Source organism: Phoenix dactylifera, chromosome 12 (genome assembly GCF_051530095.1).
Source record: "Phoenix dactylifera cultivar Ajwa chromosome 12, Ajwa_hap1_PhDact_Kaust_v1.1, whole genome shotgun sequence".
Lineage (NCBI taxonomy): Eukaryota > Viridiplantae > Streptophyta > Magnoliopsida > Arecales > Arecaceae > Phoenix > Phoenix dactylifera.
The window spans coordinates 25,119,580-25,133,691 of record NC_143201.1 but is presented as its reverse complement, the minus strand read 5'-3'; the positions used below and the strand labels follow the sequence as shown (position 1 = coordinate 25,133,691).

The window sequence follows — 14,112 nt, the reverse complement described above, 5'->3', positions numbered from 1 at the left end:
ATTACTGGAGAAAATTGCAATTATGTTTTCTCAGCATCATTGATTACTATAAACACAGCTCCTCATCAGCCTTCCCCATGCATATACAGGTTAAGGTTTATGAAATTTTCGCATGCCTATCTGGTCAACACAACGAAAATATACAAAAAATACTAATTGAGGTCGGCTGCATCACGAGAACCTTATAGAGAAACCCTTTTCAGTGGTTGTCGCATCCATGCTGCCGAACTCATCAATATCAGAATCTGAACCCAGATCCCTGGAATCAGCCCATTCTCCCGGAGAGCTCTCGTCGTGCCCATCCTTTATGGAAGGAACTGTCAACTCATTTACAGGAACAGGCAGAGGCTCTTCAGCAAAGTATCTGTCTTGAAGCAGCTCCATTGCTGCAGCTCTACTAGCTGGATTATAGCAAAGAAGCCTCCTTACGAGATTAACTTCAGCAGCTGATCGATTTGGCAGACATGCTTCCAAACCAGTTGGGTTTTCAACTTTACTAAAGAAGATCTTATTGTAATCAGGTAACTTGGAGCAACCTGTCCATGTTTCTTCGGTTAAGTCTCCCAAGACGGTAATAATTTTACCAAGCTGATTGATATCCGATGTCCCTGGGAAGAGAGGTTCAAAACTAAGAAGTTCAGCAAAAATGCAGCCTAGCGACCAGAGGTCAATCTCTATCCCATAATTTGTGGATCCATAGAGAAGCTCCGGAGCTCTGAACCACCGTGTTCCAACACATGAGGTGAGGGCACCGGCTTCATCATCTTCTTTAACCTCTTCTACCTCATAAGTATAGGAGCCTTTGAAGGGATCATCTTCCACATCCCCAGTACTACACGTGGCAAGACAAGATGCATCACAATCTTGCAGACTCATCTCCTTATCAGTGTCTTCCATTGCATATTTTGCCTTGAGGCCATCCAACTCCCGCAGATATTCATCCTCGTTGGTAGGTCTCGGCTCCAGAGAATTCTGGTTTTCAGGTCCATCTAGCCATGGCTGGTTTCCCACCCGCACGTCTGCAGGCTGTTGTGGTATCCATGCCTCAATCTCTGAACCTTGTTGATGTGGACTACCGTTTGTGGAGATAAATCTAGTTTCCTCAAGTATCCTTGACTGACAAACCAAAAATAGACAATTTGTTGAATATGACAAATTACAAATCCAATCAAAAAAACACTTAAAGTAAAATCTACTCATGGTTTAAACTTTAAATGCACCCCCCTGCCCTGTGGCTCACAGATAGAAAAACGAAAAGGAAAAACTAGAAACTATTTAGTGGGATGCTGAAGTACCAATATGTTTGCTCTCTCAAGCAGATATACATAATCACATATAAGTGGATATCTGCACTATGTTGTATGTATCTAGAAATCATTATTATATCTCAAACCAACTTGTCAGTAAATACTGGATGACCAAACAATAAAGCAAAAAAAAGGGGCAACCAAATAAAGTGCATGGTAAGTTGAGGTAAGAGGCTATGTCAAGATTGGTATGAGTGTTGGGATCATCATCTGCAATTCCTACAAGGGCTCAAGAAAAGACAACAATTTTCAAGTTCCATAAGGATCTCGACAGAAAGAAAAAAAAAAGTTTTATCAGCTCTGCTAAATTCAAGTGCTCTAAGTGACATCCAAAGCCGGTTCCATCTATATTCATGCCCAATAAAAAGACAGTACATAAGAAATAGGAAATGCAGAGATTACAATGAGGAGATGAAGTACCAATATCCAACAATATTTCAACTTTTGAGTGTTTGAACACTTTCAGAAGCTTCCCCTTGAACCCTACTTGAGTCCTCGGTCAAACTGTTAATACCCTTATTATATACTCTCCCATAACAAATCCGAATTCTTATATGTGTCATCCATTTGCCTGATACCACATCTTTTTATAACAAGCAAAAATCTACAAAACAGTTCAAAAAATATTTTTTAACTTATAGTATTGACATTTGCTGCATCTTCCACTATCCCTAATAACATGCACAAAGCATAACCTACGTACTCTTCTAATACCCATTCTTAGTATATTTTAAAGGTCATCCTTGAAGAAATTATACAAAAGAGAACCACTTCTTTCAGAGCTCACAATCCCATATCTTCACAACTTTAGCTTCCTTTTACCTATAAAACCTAGACCTTGGAATCACAACACCTTATTGTTTCTCTCTACCTTTCACGTTTATTAATTCAAAAGTCTAGCCAGATAAGCAGCTAATTGAGTCCACCAACAACTTTAAAATTAAAAAAGAAAAAAGATAAATCAAGGATTACATTAGAAAACACTAGATCTCGGCATCAGGAAAATGAGAAGAAAGACATGCCTCCCTGATATATAACTAACATACCTCTAGTTTTTGTCTAATGGTGTTGATTGTTTTGGCCCTGATGTCAGTCATTTGTTGTCATAAAACACCGTATCCATGCATATTACTAAGGTTTAATCCGCCGATGGCTAACATCACTTATTTCTTGAATAATTATGCTGAAATGGAACTGTTATCGAAAAAAAGGTACTAGGAACAAGCTTATAAAGCATTTGCAACTATTGCCTTCTATAGTAACAATTTCTCATCTCCACACTGTTTAAAAGTAATTGTCTGTTTTACTGGCAAAGAAGCATTCTTTCGGCTATAAAATTGCAATGGGAACAAAAATCATAAAAACAAATAAACAGAAAGCTATTCTTCTTTATCCACCAAGACAAGCACAACCCTAGTGCGTGAAATCAGTGATTCTGTGTTCAAACAAAAGGACTCCGGAATTCATAGAAGCAAAATAGAACCTCAAGAAACCAAAAGATAGCAGCAAATTAGGAGAAAATTCCGGCGGATACCTGCCCAAAATCCGCCAGCTTGAGAATCCCCTGGGAGGAGATGAGCAGATTGGACGGCTTGAGATCCCGATGGACCACTGCGTTCCGGTGGCACGCGCCGACCCCCCGCAGAATCTGGAGCATCCACTGCTTGACCTCGCCGACGGCGATGCCGCCGCCCCTCTTGGCGTCGCGGATGACGGAGGCGAGGTCGGAGGGGAGGAACTCCAGGACGAGGACGGCCTCGTCCTCCTGCCAGAAGTACTCGAGGAGGTCGACGACGTTGGGAGAGTCCTGGAGGATCTGGAGGGCCTCGATCTCCCGGAACGAACTCTGGTAGTCGTGGATCTCCTTGAGGGCCACCACGACGCCGTCCGACCGCCGGCGGGCGCGATAGACGTCGGCGTAGGCGCCGTAGCCGATGCGTTCCAGGATCTCGTATCGCTGGGTGATCTCCGACCGGCCGTAGATGCTCCAGCTCCGGGAGGAAGGCGGAGGCGGAACCATGGCGGCGGCGCGTCAGGAGGAAGAAAAGCTAGGATTCCGGCGAGGGTTTCTAGGGTACGGAATGGCCGGGCTTTTCGACGACGACTACGAGCAAGCCCCAAGGGCATAACGGCTCTACGTAAATGCGTTCGCTATGACCTCAAAAATACCACAATACCCCCCAGCATATGGTGCACAGGAAAATGCCGTGCGGAAGGAGAGATGGTATTAATGTAAATAACCTAACGTTTAGGGGCATTAAGAGTGTCGGTGTGTTTTATAATAATATAAATCCTATGACGTTATGGTTGATATCCGGTTGGAAGTTTATACTGGTGTGGGACCTTACAGGCTAGGATTTTCCCCTACCTTGGTTGGACTTGGAATTCTAGAAAAGAAGGTAAACTAGCTTCATGCTCCCGTAATGGGAATTTCTTTGTTAACTGAGTATATTACTTCCTAAGAATTTCTAATTTCCCCGTCATTATATATTGTTTGAATTCCTTTTTCTGTTGTAATTTTTTGTTTGAATTCTTGGAGTAGAATCAAAGAAACATATGCAAAATTCTATTGCCTATTGTTTTAGATATTATGCATGAATTGAGGTGACTGTGAGGGCTATAGTTAAGCAGGAGTAATTTTGCAGGTTACCTGTTTGATAAAATGGTTTAAAGAATAATATATGTTTAAGTCCATGCATGAGTTAACTTTTAAAAGGGAAATAGAAATGTTCAATGAAATGCCTCACTTGAAATATATAATTATATATGAAGAGCTAGTTTAATGGAAAGTGCAGTTGTAGTTTGTGAGCTTCTTTGTGATTCTGGAACTTGCAACCGAACACCTTCTTTGATTGGGGGTTATAGCTTGAAGATTGGTATCTATTAACTCTCGTTATAGCTGCTTTGTTTATGGATAATAGAATAAAGCTAGGAGATAACTGATATTCATTAGCTAAGTTGCTTCACTATATGGTGCCAACAAAAGCTCAGCCTTCGTGGCTTTTGATCTATGACTTAGTTTTGGGAGGAAGCCTCTTTTGCAATGGAAAATGAAGAAGAATTGAAGAAGGCTCAGACCATAGAGGCCCGGGCAAGGAACATTAGTCATAACGTCCGGTGCACTGAATGTGGGAGCCAGTCCATTGAAGACTCACAGGCAGATATTGCCATTCTTCTCAGAAAGGTATTGCATCTCACATTTTTTTTTGCTTTCTCCATTTGTACGTTGTCTTTATTAACGGGCTTCTGTGTTACTGGTGTATCTTAATTATGGGAACATACTTAAAAGGAGTGCAGACCCAACCTTAAGAATCTCAGTTTGTCTATTCTATGATCTAACAAAATAGATTTTGTGGCCGGATGCATAAACTTGTTTATATATATATATATATATATAGATATATATATATATATATATATATATATATATACATACATATATATATATATATAGATATATATACATACATATATGTATGTATGTATAGATATATGTATATGTATGTATGTATAGATATATGTATATGTATGTATGTATAGATATATGTATATGTATGTATGTATAGATATATGTATATGTATGTATGTATAGATATATGTATATGTATGTATGTATAGATATATGTATATGTATGTATGTATAGATATATGTATATGTATGTATGTATAGATATATGTATATGTATGTATGTATATATATATGTATATGTATGTATGTATATATGTATATGTATGTATGTATATATGTATATGTATGTATGTATATATGTATATGTATGTATGTATATATGTATATGTATGTATATATATATATGTATATGTATGTATATATAATGATTCAGCATAGATGCAATGATCGTGCTCTGAAACCCTTAAAATAAAATTAAAGAAAAGGATTTCTGCTCAAATGGCAGATAACTTCTAAAGAGGAGAGGGTTCTCATGGCCCAGGGACAAAATGGCCTTAATCAAGTGTTTTTTTGTAAAAATACTAAATAGATGGAAATGCAGAGCAGGGGCCTTAGGCATGTTTGGTGAGTAGTTTCTCAAGGCAGTGGGATTTGCACTTAAAATGCCTGTTTCTTTTGGTAACACACCCATATGGACTCTCTTATATATAGGGAAAAGGAAAGATACATCGAAGTGGGATTATACTTCTCAACATACATCACTACTGATTGGACTAATTCTATCTAAAATATCAATGCAGCCATTCAATCGAACAGGTTTTCACTTGAAGTCACAGCCTTCCATGGGATACTTCTCCTTTTTGGGAGAGGAAAGTTACTCCTTCCCCTTAAATCAAATTCATTCATCCAATACCCCTTACTCTTGAATCCATCACACGTCCATATGGCAGGGATAATTTCATCATTGGATGCCATCATAGGCATCAATCATATACTTTCTCCTCCTGAATTAGATGGTGTTAGATGTGCCATGCCGAAGTTCCTTATTGATGGGATCACATCTATCCGCTACATATTGTTTTCTCTTCAATCAGTCACATGCATCGCACATGCTGTATAACTTTTTGTGGGTTGTTTGGATTGTTAGTTTCCATCAAAATATCACATACTCCCTCTTGTGCAAGGTTTTAAATACTAGTATCTAATCCCGTACCCTTTTTTTATCAACATGCTACGATATTGATACAGTATCAGTATTAACGATGTACCAAAATTAAGATATTCTGAAAATTGAAAACCATCGGCACCAATCAGTATACATGATACAGTACCGCCAATATGCACTGGTACGGCCAGTATGGTACTGGTATAGTTGTTTCGGCAGCCCAACACCTATATCGGTGCCGGTTTCATACAAAAATGGTATAGTACCAGTGATGCCATCCCATTTCGGTGGTTTTTGAAAACATGCTTTTGTGTCAAACTGTCAGTTAGATGCAAAGGACCTGCCTAGTAACATATCTTATTTTAATGGAATTACAATGTCTATCGAATAAGTTTCCCTAAACCAGTTTCTTGAGTTGCTAACATTTCTTTAAGTTGCTGTTAATATCCGGAAACATCTCATGCTACAGTTGTGACTTGGGACAGTTTCTTTATTATTTTCATAAATTAAGACATAACCCTTTCTGAAGGTAGATCTATTATTTCACCTCTGCACAAAATCTTATGTTTATCGATCTCTTTGATCTAGAGCCTATACTTGCTTCAAAGATTCCCTTAGGTAACTTCTCTCTCTCTCTCTCTCTCTCTCTCTCTCTCTCTCTCTCTCTACCATACTTCATTGCCCCATGACTTTTGAATCTTTCTCCTTTGGTTTTGTGGTTCTTTTTTTTTTTTTTTGAAAAAACCCTTATCAGTCATGTTTACTGTCTCTGACAAATTGAGACATCTCGAGTCATCCTTTAGCCATGAAAGCCCTTTCAAGAGCATCCCCTTTTGCCATGCTACTCTGAATCTGATGCATCCCTCTCAGGGACTAACCTGCATGACCTGAGTGATGGTCCTGCCACTCCTGCACATCCCTTTCTTCATTATTAGCACACATCGAGTCTAAATTTCTGTAACCTGTCCAATAACTCATTTTGCCCTTTAATGTAACTTGGTCTATTAAATTCCACATTGTTGTATTTGTTGCAGCTCCAAGGACAAGTAAATTTTACAGGCTTTTGTGGCTTCTCATCTTATAACTTTTGTGCTTCAACATATTGTAAACCTTATGCTAGAGTATTGCTTGATAGACATTTTGCCATGTTTCTTTGAGATTGTATCACTTGGTAGCTGAAGAGTGTTGCCTTTTATCCTCTAGTAAAATTTTTCTTACATTGTGCAGTTGATTCGAGATGAGGTCCGAGCTGGAAAAACTGATAAGGAGATCTTTAAAAAGCTAGAGGACGACTTTGGGGAGACAGTACTGTATGCCCCAAAATTTGATCTGCAAACTGCTGCTATATGGTTATCACCGGTCAGTCTATTTTGACAACCTACATCCCTAATTACAACTTCCATTACTAGTAGTCATTTCACTTGCAAATATATTAATGCTTCCAGTTTATTAGTGACATATTACTGAAAGATATCAAGTGGTTCTAATAGTTTAGTGATGGCATGTTAACAGCATGGCTATATATTAGCTTGAAGTTATGGATTATCTCCTTCCTTTGCATTAGCATATAATGGAGACTTTGGCTAATGCTTGATGGTCGAGGTTGTGATTTTTGCTGTTTCGCTTCCTGTTTTCACATTTCAGTACAGCAGTATAGTAAGCTAGAGCATCCTATTAACTCATCTATGTTTCACTTCATGAGCTATTAATTAATAATATGCTCCCTTTTTGGCTGGTTAAGGATGGTTGTGTTTACTACCTGCAAAAACTGGGATACTGACTAATTGAGACTCGCGAATAAGAAGATACTATTCTACATACCAACTTGAGAGTTTTGTCTGATGCAACATCGCCGTAGATACATACTTACCGAGTATGCAGATCTCAGTGACATTAATGTCCATGGAAGGCTGTCGATGTTAATTGGTCTCTAGAGTCGCATTATACATTACTTGATCATATTAATACACTGACACCAATTTGTGAATGAATTATGGACAGTTCCTTGTTGCGGGGGCAGCAGCTGGCGTATGGGCTTACCAGAGGCACAGGCGGAAGACTAATGTGCACATCATGGCGCTGAACCTTGTAAGAGGCGTTCCTTTAACCCCCAAGGAGAAGCAGGCGATGCTCGACCTCCTTAAACCACCACCACCTCCAAAGAGAAGGTGGTGGGGCTGGTGAAACACATTGTCGTGTTTGTATAGCCTAGACATTCCTTCAACCAATGTTTTGTATTTGTAACTGAACTAGCTACTAGCTACTGTTTTCTACTGATATATTGTTGGGTAACACCCAGAAACCAGTTGATGCCAGATGGGTTTTAATACCCAGAACAAGGTCATGGGGAATGAATGGAGGAAGTGTTGCATTTTTGAAGTGATCTTTTCCCTATAGGACACTCTTGTCGAGCAGCATCTACAACATTTAAAGCCAGAGAAGCCAACCCACTGCAATGCATTACAACAGGATGCAGCTAGATTGTTCATACTGTAAAGTAAGACCTATAAAATCCATCAAATCTGGCATTCCATCTAGTTCTCATCTCATGTTTTGAGCCCCAACTTGGCAAAATGGTCCCAAGCCTGTGTTTCATGGCGAACCATTTTTGGAGGGAATGGTTTTCTAACTCATATGGATGTAGGTTATTCTGGCATTGCTTGGAAAGCATACAGTGATTGAGATCAGTGAAAGAAACCATCTTGTGAGCTGCAATGGGTGGATCTTCGCCTGGCAATTGACATGAGAAAAAGTGAACACTGGATCACGCCTCCTTGCACGTATTACCATCTGCAAATAGCGTTGTCTTGGCAAATACAAACTTATTGACACTTTGTCTACTGATGTGAAATTTTGAAAAAAAAATACACCAACAGGCTATGAATATGAATACGTATAAATTGCTTAAAGAAAAAAATGATGGCAAAAGATCTAAGCCAAAATATTTCATTGGTTGATGAGATTACAGTCATCCATCATCTCCTCTAGAATCGCATATGCGCCTTCCTTCTCAACCTATCACAAGATTGGGAAATGAAGAGGAAATATTCAACTTCAGAAATTTCATCCTTTGATTGCACCGTCATACCTCCTCTGCTTTCTTCTCATTAAAATATTGATTTAATCCACACATTTTCTTTTCTATTCCTTCCAATCATCCAATGTAAATAACAAGTGCCTAGTTCTAAGAAAACAACATGGCAAACCTTAAACTATGGTTGCAAATTGCATGATGATGCATCGGTGCTTCTGCATACAAACTTCGCAGAGTAGTATCCAAATTGCTTTCTTAGATCAAGACTTACCTAGTGCGAGTAGTATAACATTTTTTAATTAAATTCTCCTGGTATTCTTTGATATCTTATATCCCTGTTCATATCTTTTATCATGGGGATGAAAAATCTTTATACACTAATGCAGGAAAAAAATTTACAGCATATTAAGGAAAAAGAATTGTCTCAACCAAAGCGTGCCCAAAACGTAGAAGATTAACCAACCTACTCCAGTGATGCGAACATGCCCGTGAGAATGAGGAGGTAATATGTAAATACATCGGCACATCACTAAGCCTACTGAATTGTTTATATAGTTATTTGCTCTAAATGAAATCAGCATAAAAAATATTACAAGAAGCTTGCTTCAAAAACTACGACACTACGAAATTTATGTGTCATCATGTGCCAAAACTTAGCAACCACAACTAAAAAGCCTAAATTCGTTATCCTTTTTGCACCATTTATGCATCTTACCTCTCCATTAACTTAAAGTAAACCAGTGTTGCTGGCAAGATTAAGATCTCCTTAACAGGCATTAGATGTTATTGAAACATTCGACAACATGATTAGATCTTCACAGCTACTTATGCTTGCTTTCTTTTTATTTGTTATTGTTCATGACATGTTGAGTGTTTGTAGGTTGCACTCTGGGCAGCTTCATGCATGGTTTGCTGTGGCAAGTTCTCGCCTTCTCTATTTTGGGTACCAGCTACCAGCAAAAGCTGAGACTAAATACAACCTGGTCCAGGCTCCAGCTGAGGATTGGAGTGTCCATCTCTTTTCCCCATGCTGTGCCTTCTCCTCGGAGAATAGAGAGCTCCAAAACAGAGGACTCGACCCGTTGAAAGGTACTCAAATCCTTTTCCTACCATGAACCATGAATTGATGAGTAATGCCCCAGATATCCCAATGATCAGATGATATCCAAAATATCCAAAGGGCATAGTGCTAACTTCCCAAATGCCTAGTTTTTAGATAATCTTCTTCCACGAATACATGTTTCAGTTGCTATTCCATGGAAGAAGGCTCTCTCGATTGTGCTAACGGTGCTCGTTGGCAGGTTGTATGGGTTACCTTGCTCAGCAACAAGAAGCAAGCAATTTCCTTTCAAATTCCGCTATAGAAATGACTTCTGTTGGTTGTTTGTTGTTTAGCATTTTAGCTCTCCATACCTTTCCCTACTGCAAACTCTGAATCTTCTGAGTTGGAGTTTGCCTACATTAATATGGTTTTTTCCCACTTTCCCGCATCTGTGCAAATTGACATCAGAAGTTCAAATACTAGCCATTTTACAACTTTTTTAGGTACTGTAATCCTGCAACACAAATTACAGTTTATTTGTCTCATTAACCGCATGCATCTCATTTAATCTAATCTCCAACATCTCTGCCTTTTCAAGCACGTATCCATAATTTTAACTCTTCCCGTCTTCCACTTGTTTTCTTGAGAAGGTTGTAGTTCTGGTGCATGTCTTGTTATATAGTCTGAGGGCATGCGTGAGTTATTTTAACTAGAACCTTATTAGAAAGTATGAGTAGGCTCTTTTGGTTTGTGCATCCTATGCTCGCTCTTTTTGATCTGAAGTCCAGCTTCACCAACAAAAGTTTCATTACACATTCATATACCACATATACATAGAAAATATCCAGATCGAACGGGACACATACAACATGAAGGTAAAAGATGTTCAGTTCTCACAATAACATATGTTTCAGCTAACATGGACATTAGCACATCTACCTACAGACAGGTCAAAATAAGCTGCTTTCATGTACTACGCAACACACGCACCTCCACATATGAATCTCCTGCAGAAAAAAGTTGCATACATGTCATGATAGATAGGATTGAAACTTTGTCACAAGGTTCCTTTAAATTGATATGGATGCCATCTGGCCGACCATCTTCAGGGTAGCTTTATGTTTTATTGTCTCTTAGAAAATTCCAAATTTAGAAATTATCTGGCCCAGGATGAAAGAGGATGGTGACATATTATTCTGAACATATTGCTTCTATCTAGCAGAAAAATCTATATCCTCCCAACTTCGGGAATCAAGGAGAAGTGAAGAACTGTTTAGTTCAGAGAAAAGAAATGGCATAGCTAGGATGAAATTTATCTATTTTTCAATGAACTCTATCTCAGGATTAAACAGAAAACTGAACATTTGTATTGTTGAATCTAAAGACTGGTCATAAGGAGCTCGAAGACAATCGCAATCAGCTACTTATTTACCTCATCGAGCAACCAGAGTTTCTTCTAGTTTTCTTCTTCACCATGTCCTTCTTTCTTGATGGTTGAAGAACCACCTTGATTGCAGTGTCAAAAACCGCCTTGATGTTCTAATCCAAAACAGAATATTTTTCTGAGAGAAATATCAGCACTGAAATGGACGAGGAAATAACAGAAAAGTAAAACCTCTCAGAAAATGTCATTAGGACACTCAGTTTTGGTAACAAGGTAGTGGGGATGGTTACATATCAAGGCTTGAAAAACTAGAGGAAGGCAACACAAATAAACTAATATAAAAAGCCTAACTTTTATTTTCATTTAAAACACTTATCTCTGGAGGAACATACCTGTTGTGTCTTCGAGCTGCATTCAATATATGCTGCAGCACCTATTTGTTTTCTAAGTTCTCCCCCCTAACACAATGATAATTAGTCGAAATGCTCCCCAAATTTTGGTGATTATATGACTAAAACTCATCCAAGATGACCACAGATGTCACTTACTTGTGCGGACGTAATCACGGATGCGCCTGGATGACCAGCGAGGTATCCTTTATTTTCACGTAGATCTGAGAACATTGCAAAACAAGATAACTAGTGTTGTTTCTTAAAATGCAAGCTCACACTATATCATACAAACCAAGAATTATTCGAATTCAAACTCATTACGAACCTAGCTTGGTTCCAACTAGAACAATTGGGACATTGGGTGCAAAGCGACAAAGTTCTGGCATCCACTGATAGGTGAAAACATTAACAAATAATCATCTATTAAGTCATTGTTTATTTGAAGTCATAAAAAGAAAATAATTGAGAGCTTGATACCCAACCGGTGCTGCATAATTCTGTTAATATAGCATGTCACTTGAGAGGAAACTCAGAAGCATCTTCATAGATAACAAGCACATAGTTGCAACAGATGAAAAGAGTACATTGATCCATATGCTTCTTAGAGACCGAAATGAAGGAAGCATAAACTTCCAACCAACCATGATCGGGCATTAAACTGAAATTAGAACGACGCTCCGCTCGAACGCAATCAGAACACAGCCAAATCAAAAAATACAGGAAAAGTAGGATGGCGGAAAACCGAGTCAAAGAAAGCACTGAATGAGGATACAGTTCATCATTCGACTTCCCGTTTGACCAGGGAAAGCACTAGAGTGTAATGACTGAGTTGGAGATTCGTCGGTTTTGCTTTATTTCAAAATGAGAAGAAGCCCATTTGCCCAAACACCAAGAATCCAATTCCACAGTGGAAAGGTGAAAAAAGAGAAAAGGTACTAAAGTGATACTTTGATTAATACCTTCTTAAGAACATTCTCATAGCTTGCCCTGCAAATTAAAGAGAAGGCCAGAATGAATATGTCTGCTCCTCTATAACTCAGTGGCCTCAATCTGCTATAATCTTCTTGGCCTATTAACCAAGACATACCAATGTAAAGGCATTGCAAACAATAAACTAGAAAACAAGCAGGATAAAGAAACTGAATTGATGATCTTCTAAGTACCTGCAGTGTCCCATAGTCCCAAGTTGACAATGCTCCCATCCACAGAAAGACTAGCACTAAAGTTATCGAAGACGGTGGGAATGTAATCCTGCCCGTGAATTCAACAATATGATGGAAACAAGTGATGGTACAATATTTAGAAAGAAATAGTTCTATAGTGAGAATAATTTATAAGCTGTAGTTTTTATGGTGGTACCTAAGAAAATAAGAACCTTTAAGATACCACAAAATGGTAGAAAAAAGGTAATGAAAAGCCAGCATATTCTGATGAAAAAAAAAAGATAAAAAGAAAAACAGAAAAAGCAACCAAATAATAATTACGGAAATAGATTAAAGCCTCGAATGAACTAAATCAAGAAATACCATACATTACTTGTTCAAGGAACAGGGTGTGAAGACTTAACTTAAAATTTATGACTAATAAAAAGAAGAGAGAAAATATGCGACATAAATCAAGAATACCAAACAAAAAAATGTTAAAAAAACAAAAAAGGTGGGTACCTAACTCATAGCAACACAATGATAAATTAATTACTTGATATGAATGGGATGGAGAAGTTAAACATACAGTTGGAAACTTGTTGCTGGTGTAGCAGATGAGCATGCAGGTCTTCCCAACAGCTCCATCTCCAACAGTCACGCATTTTATGAACTTTGTGGCACTCATTTCTCTCACCAGTCACCACCCACACTACCTAGCAGAGAAAAGAACACAGCACTCTTACAGAAGATGATGAAACAGCTAGAACGGTAAGATAAAAAGAAGGGGAGAGAGAAGCCCTTAGCAAGCAAACTAACCAGAAATTGCCAGAGAGGAAGAAGAGGAAGAAGGCAAGTCTGAAGTTGGGAAAACAAAGAGGAGCTGATATAAATTTTTATTTTGTGGGGTTCAGAATATATATCGAAGGAAGAGGATCGAGAGAGGCGAGGATCTTCTGCACTTGTCTGCCACGCCATAAATGTCGAAATCTAGCAAGAGATTTTCTTCTTTAATTTGAAACAACTGTGGAGAGAGACGTCAGAACGTGACCACTGTGGAAATAAATGTGGCAGTAACTATCGAACTCGGCCGTAGCCGTGGAACGGTATTAGTGCCGGAATCACGTGAGTCGCACGTGTTAAGTTTGGCCTAGAAACCATCGCACCCATAAAAAAACGTGACTCATGGCATGAGGAAGACGACGGACGACGGTTGCCGTCCAATTCACGGGACCCA

General features: G+C 38.7%; 3 protein-coding genes across 7 annotated transcripts; 1 reads left to right on the top strand and 2 right to left on the bottom strand.

Moving 5' to 3' along the window:
* Position 1: 1 nt before the first annotated feature.
* On the bottom strand, positions 2–3,621 carry LOC103715593 (cyclin-dependent kinase F-1-like). The gene is made up of 2 exons (XM_008803306.6): positions 2,842–3,621; positions 2–1,116 (listed from the first exon to the last, which is right to left on the bottom strand). The coding sequence occupies exons 1-2, from the start codon at positions 3,325–3,327 to the stop codon at positions 172–174; spliced, it is 1,431 nt and encodes a 476-aa protein (XP_008801528.4). The 5' UTR covers positions 3,328–3,621; the 3' UTR covers positions 2–171.
* CCMH (cytochrome c biogenesis protein family) lies at positions 3,597–8,260 on the top strand. 3 transcript variants are annotated; one of them, XM_008803200.6, is made up of 4 exons: positions 3,597–3,706; positions 4,327–4,491; positions 7,109–7,240; positions 7,883–8,260. In XM_008803200.6, exons 1-4 carry the CDS (start codon positions 3,611–3,613, stop codon positions 8,063–8,065), a joined length of 576 nt encoding a protein of 191 aa, XP_008801422.5. In that variant the 5' UTR covers positions 3,597–3,610; the 3' UTR covers positions 8,066–8,260. The 3 variants fall into 3 exon arrangements, with proteins under 3 accessions (XP_008801422.5, XP_088565434.1, XP_088565435.1); XM_088709308.2 differs by having other exon boundaries at positions 3,622–3,706; positions 4,299–4,491; XM_088709309.2 differs by having other exon boundaries at positions 3,626–3,706; positions 4,294–4,491.
* A 2,486-nt stretch (positions 8,261–10,746) lies between these two features.
* Positions 10,747–13,949, bottom strand: LOC103715673 (rac-like GTP-binding protein 2). Of its 3 annotated transcripts, none has more exons than XM_039130254.3 (9): positions 13,695–13,949; positions 13,465–13,591; positions 12,897–12,984; positions 12,693–12,802; positions 12,059–12,122; positions 11,890–11,954; positions 11,734–11,799; positions 11,390–11,519; positions 10,747–10,964 (listed from the first exon to the last, which is right to left on the bottom strand). In XM_039130254.3, exons 2-8 carry the CDS (start codon positions 13,561–13,563, stop codon positions 11,427–11,429), a joined length of 585 nt encoding a protein of 194 aa, XP_038986182.2. In that variant the 5' UTR covers positions 13,564–13,591; positions 13,695–13,949; the 3' UTR covers positions 10,747–10,964; positions 11,390–11,426. The 3 variants fall into 3 exon arrangements, with proteins under 3 accessions (XP_038986182.2, XP_008801650.2, XP_088565433.2); XM_008803428.6 differs by having other exon boundaries at positions 11,390–11,496; XM_088709307.2 differs by having other exon boundaries at positions 11,390–11,496; positions 13,465–13,587; positions 13,695–13,855.
* Between the last annotated feature and the right edge of the window lie 163 nt (positions 13,950–14,112).

Bases quoted from the DNA above. Each gene is read 5' to 3' on its own strand.
- LOC103715673 (XM_008803428.6), bottom strand. From the start codon at position 13,563: ATGAGTGCCACAAAGTTCATAAAATGCGTGACTGTTGGAGATGGAGCT. The intron at 12,985-13,464 runs GTATGTTTAACT...ATTCACGGGCAG, and splicing joins CCAGCAACAAGTTTCCAACT to GATTACATTCCCACCGTCTT. The intron at 11,955-12,058 runs GTTCGTAATGAG...CAATGTTCTCAG, and splicing joins TCTAGTTGGAACCAAGCTAG to ATCTACGTGAAAATAAAGGA.
- LOC103715593 (XM_008803306.6), bottom strand. From the start codon at position 3,327: ATGGTTCCGCCTCCGCCTTCCTCCCGGAGCTGGAGCATCTACGGCCGG. The intron at 1,117-2,841 runs GTATCCGCCGGA...TTGGTTTGTCAG, and splicing joins AGCTGGCGGATTTTGGGCAG to TCAAGGATACTTGAGGAAAC.
- CCMH (XM_008803200.6), top strand. From the start codon at position 3,611: ATGGTTGATATCCGGTTGGAAGTTTATACTGGTGTGGGACCTTACAGG. The intron at 3,707-4,326 runs GTAAACTAGCTT...TCTATGACTTAG, and splicing joins TTGGAATTCTAGAAAAGAAG to TTTTGGGAGGAAGCCTCTTT. The intron at 4,492-7,108 runs GTATTGCATCTC...TACATTGTGCAG, and splicing joins TTGCCATTCTTCTCAGAAAG to TTGATTCGAGATGAGGTCCG.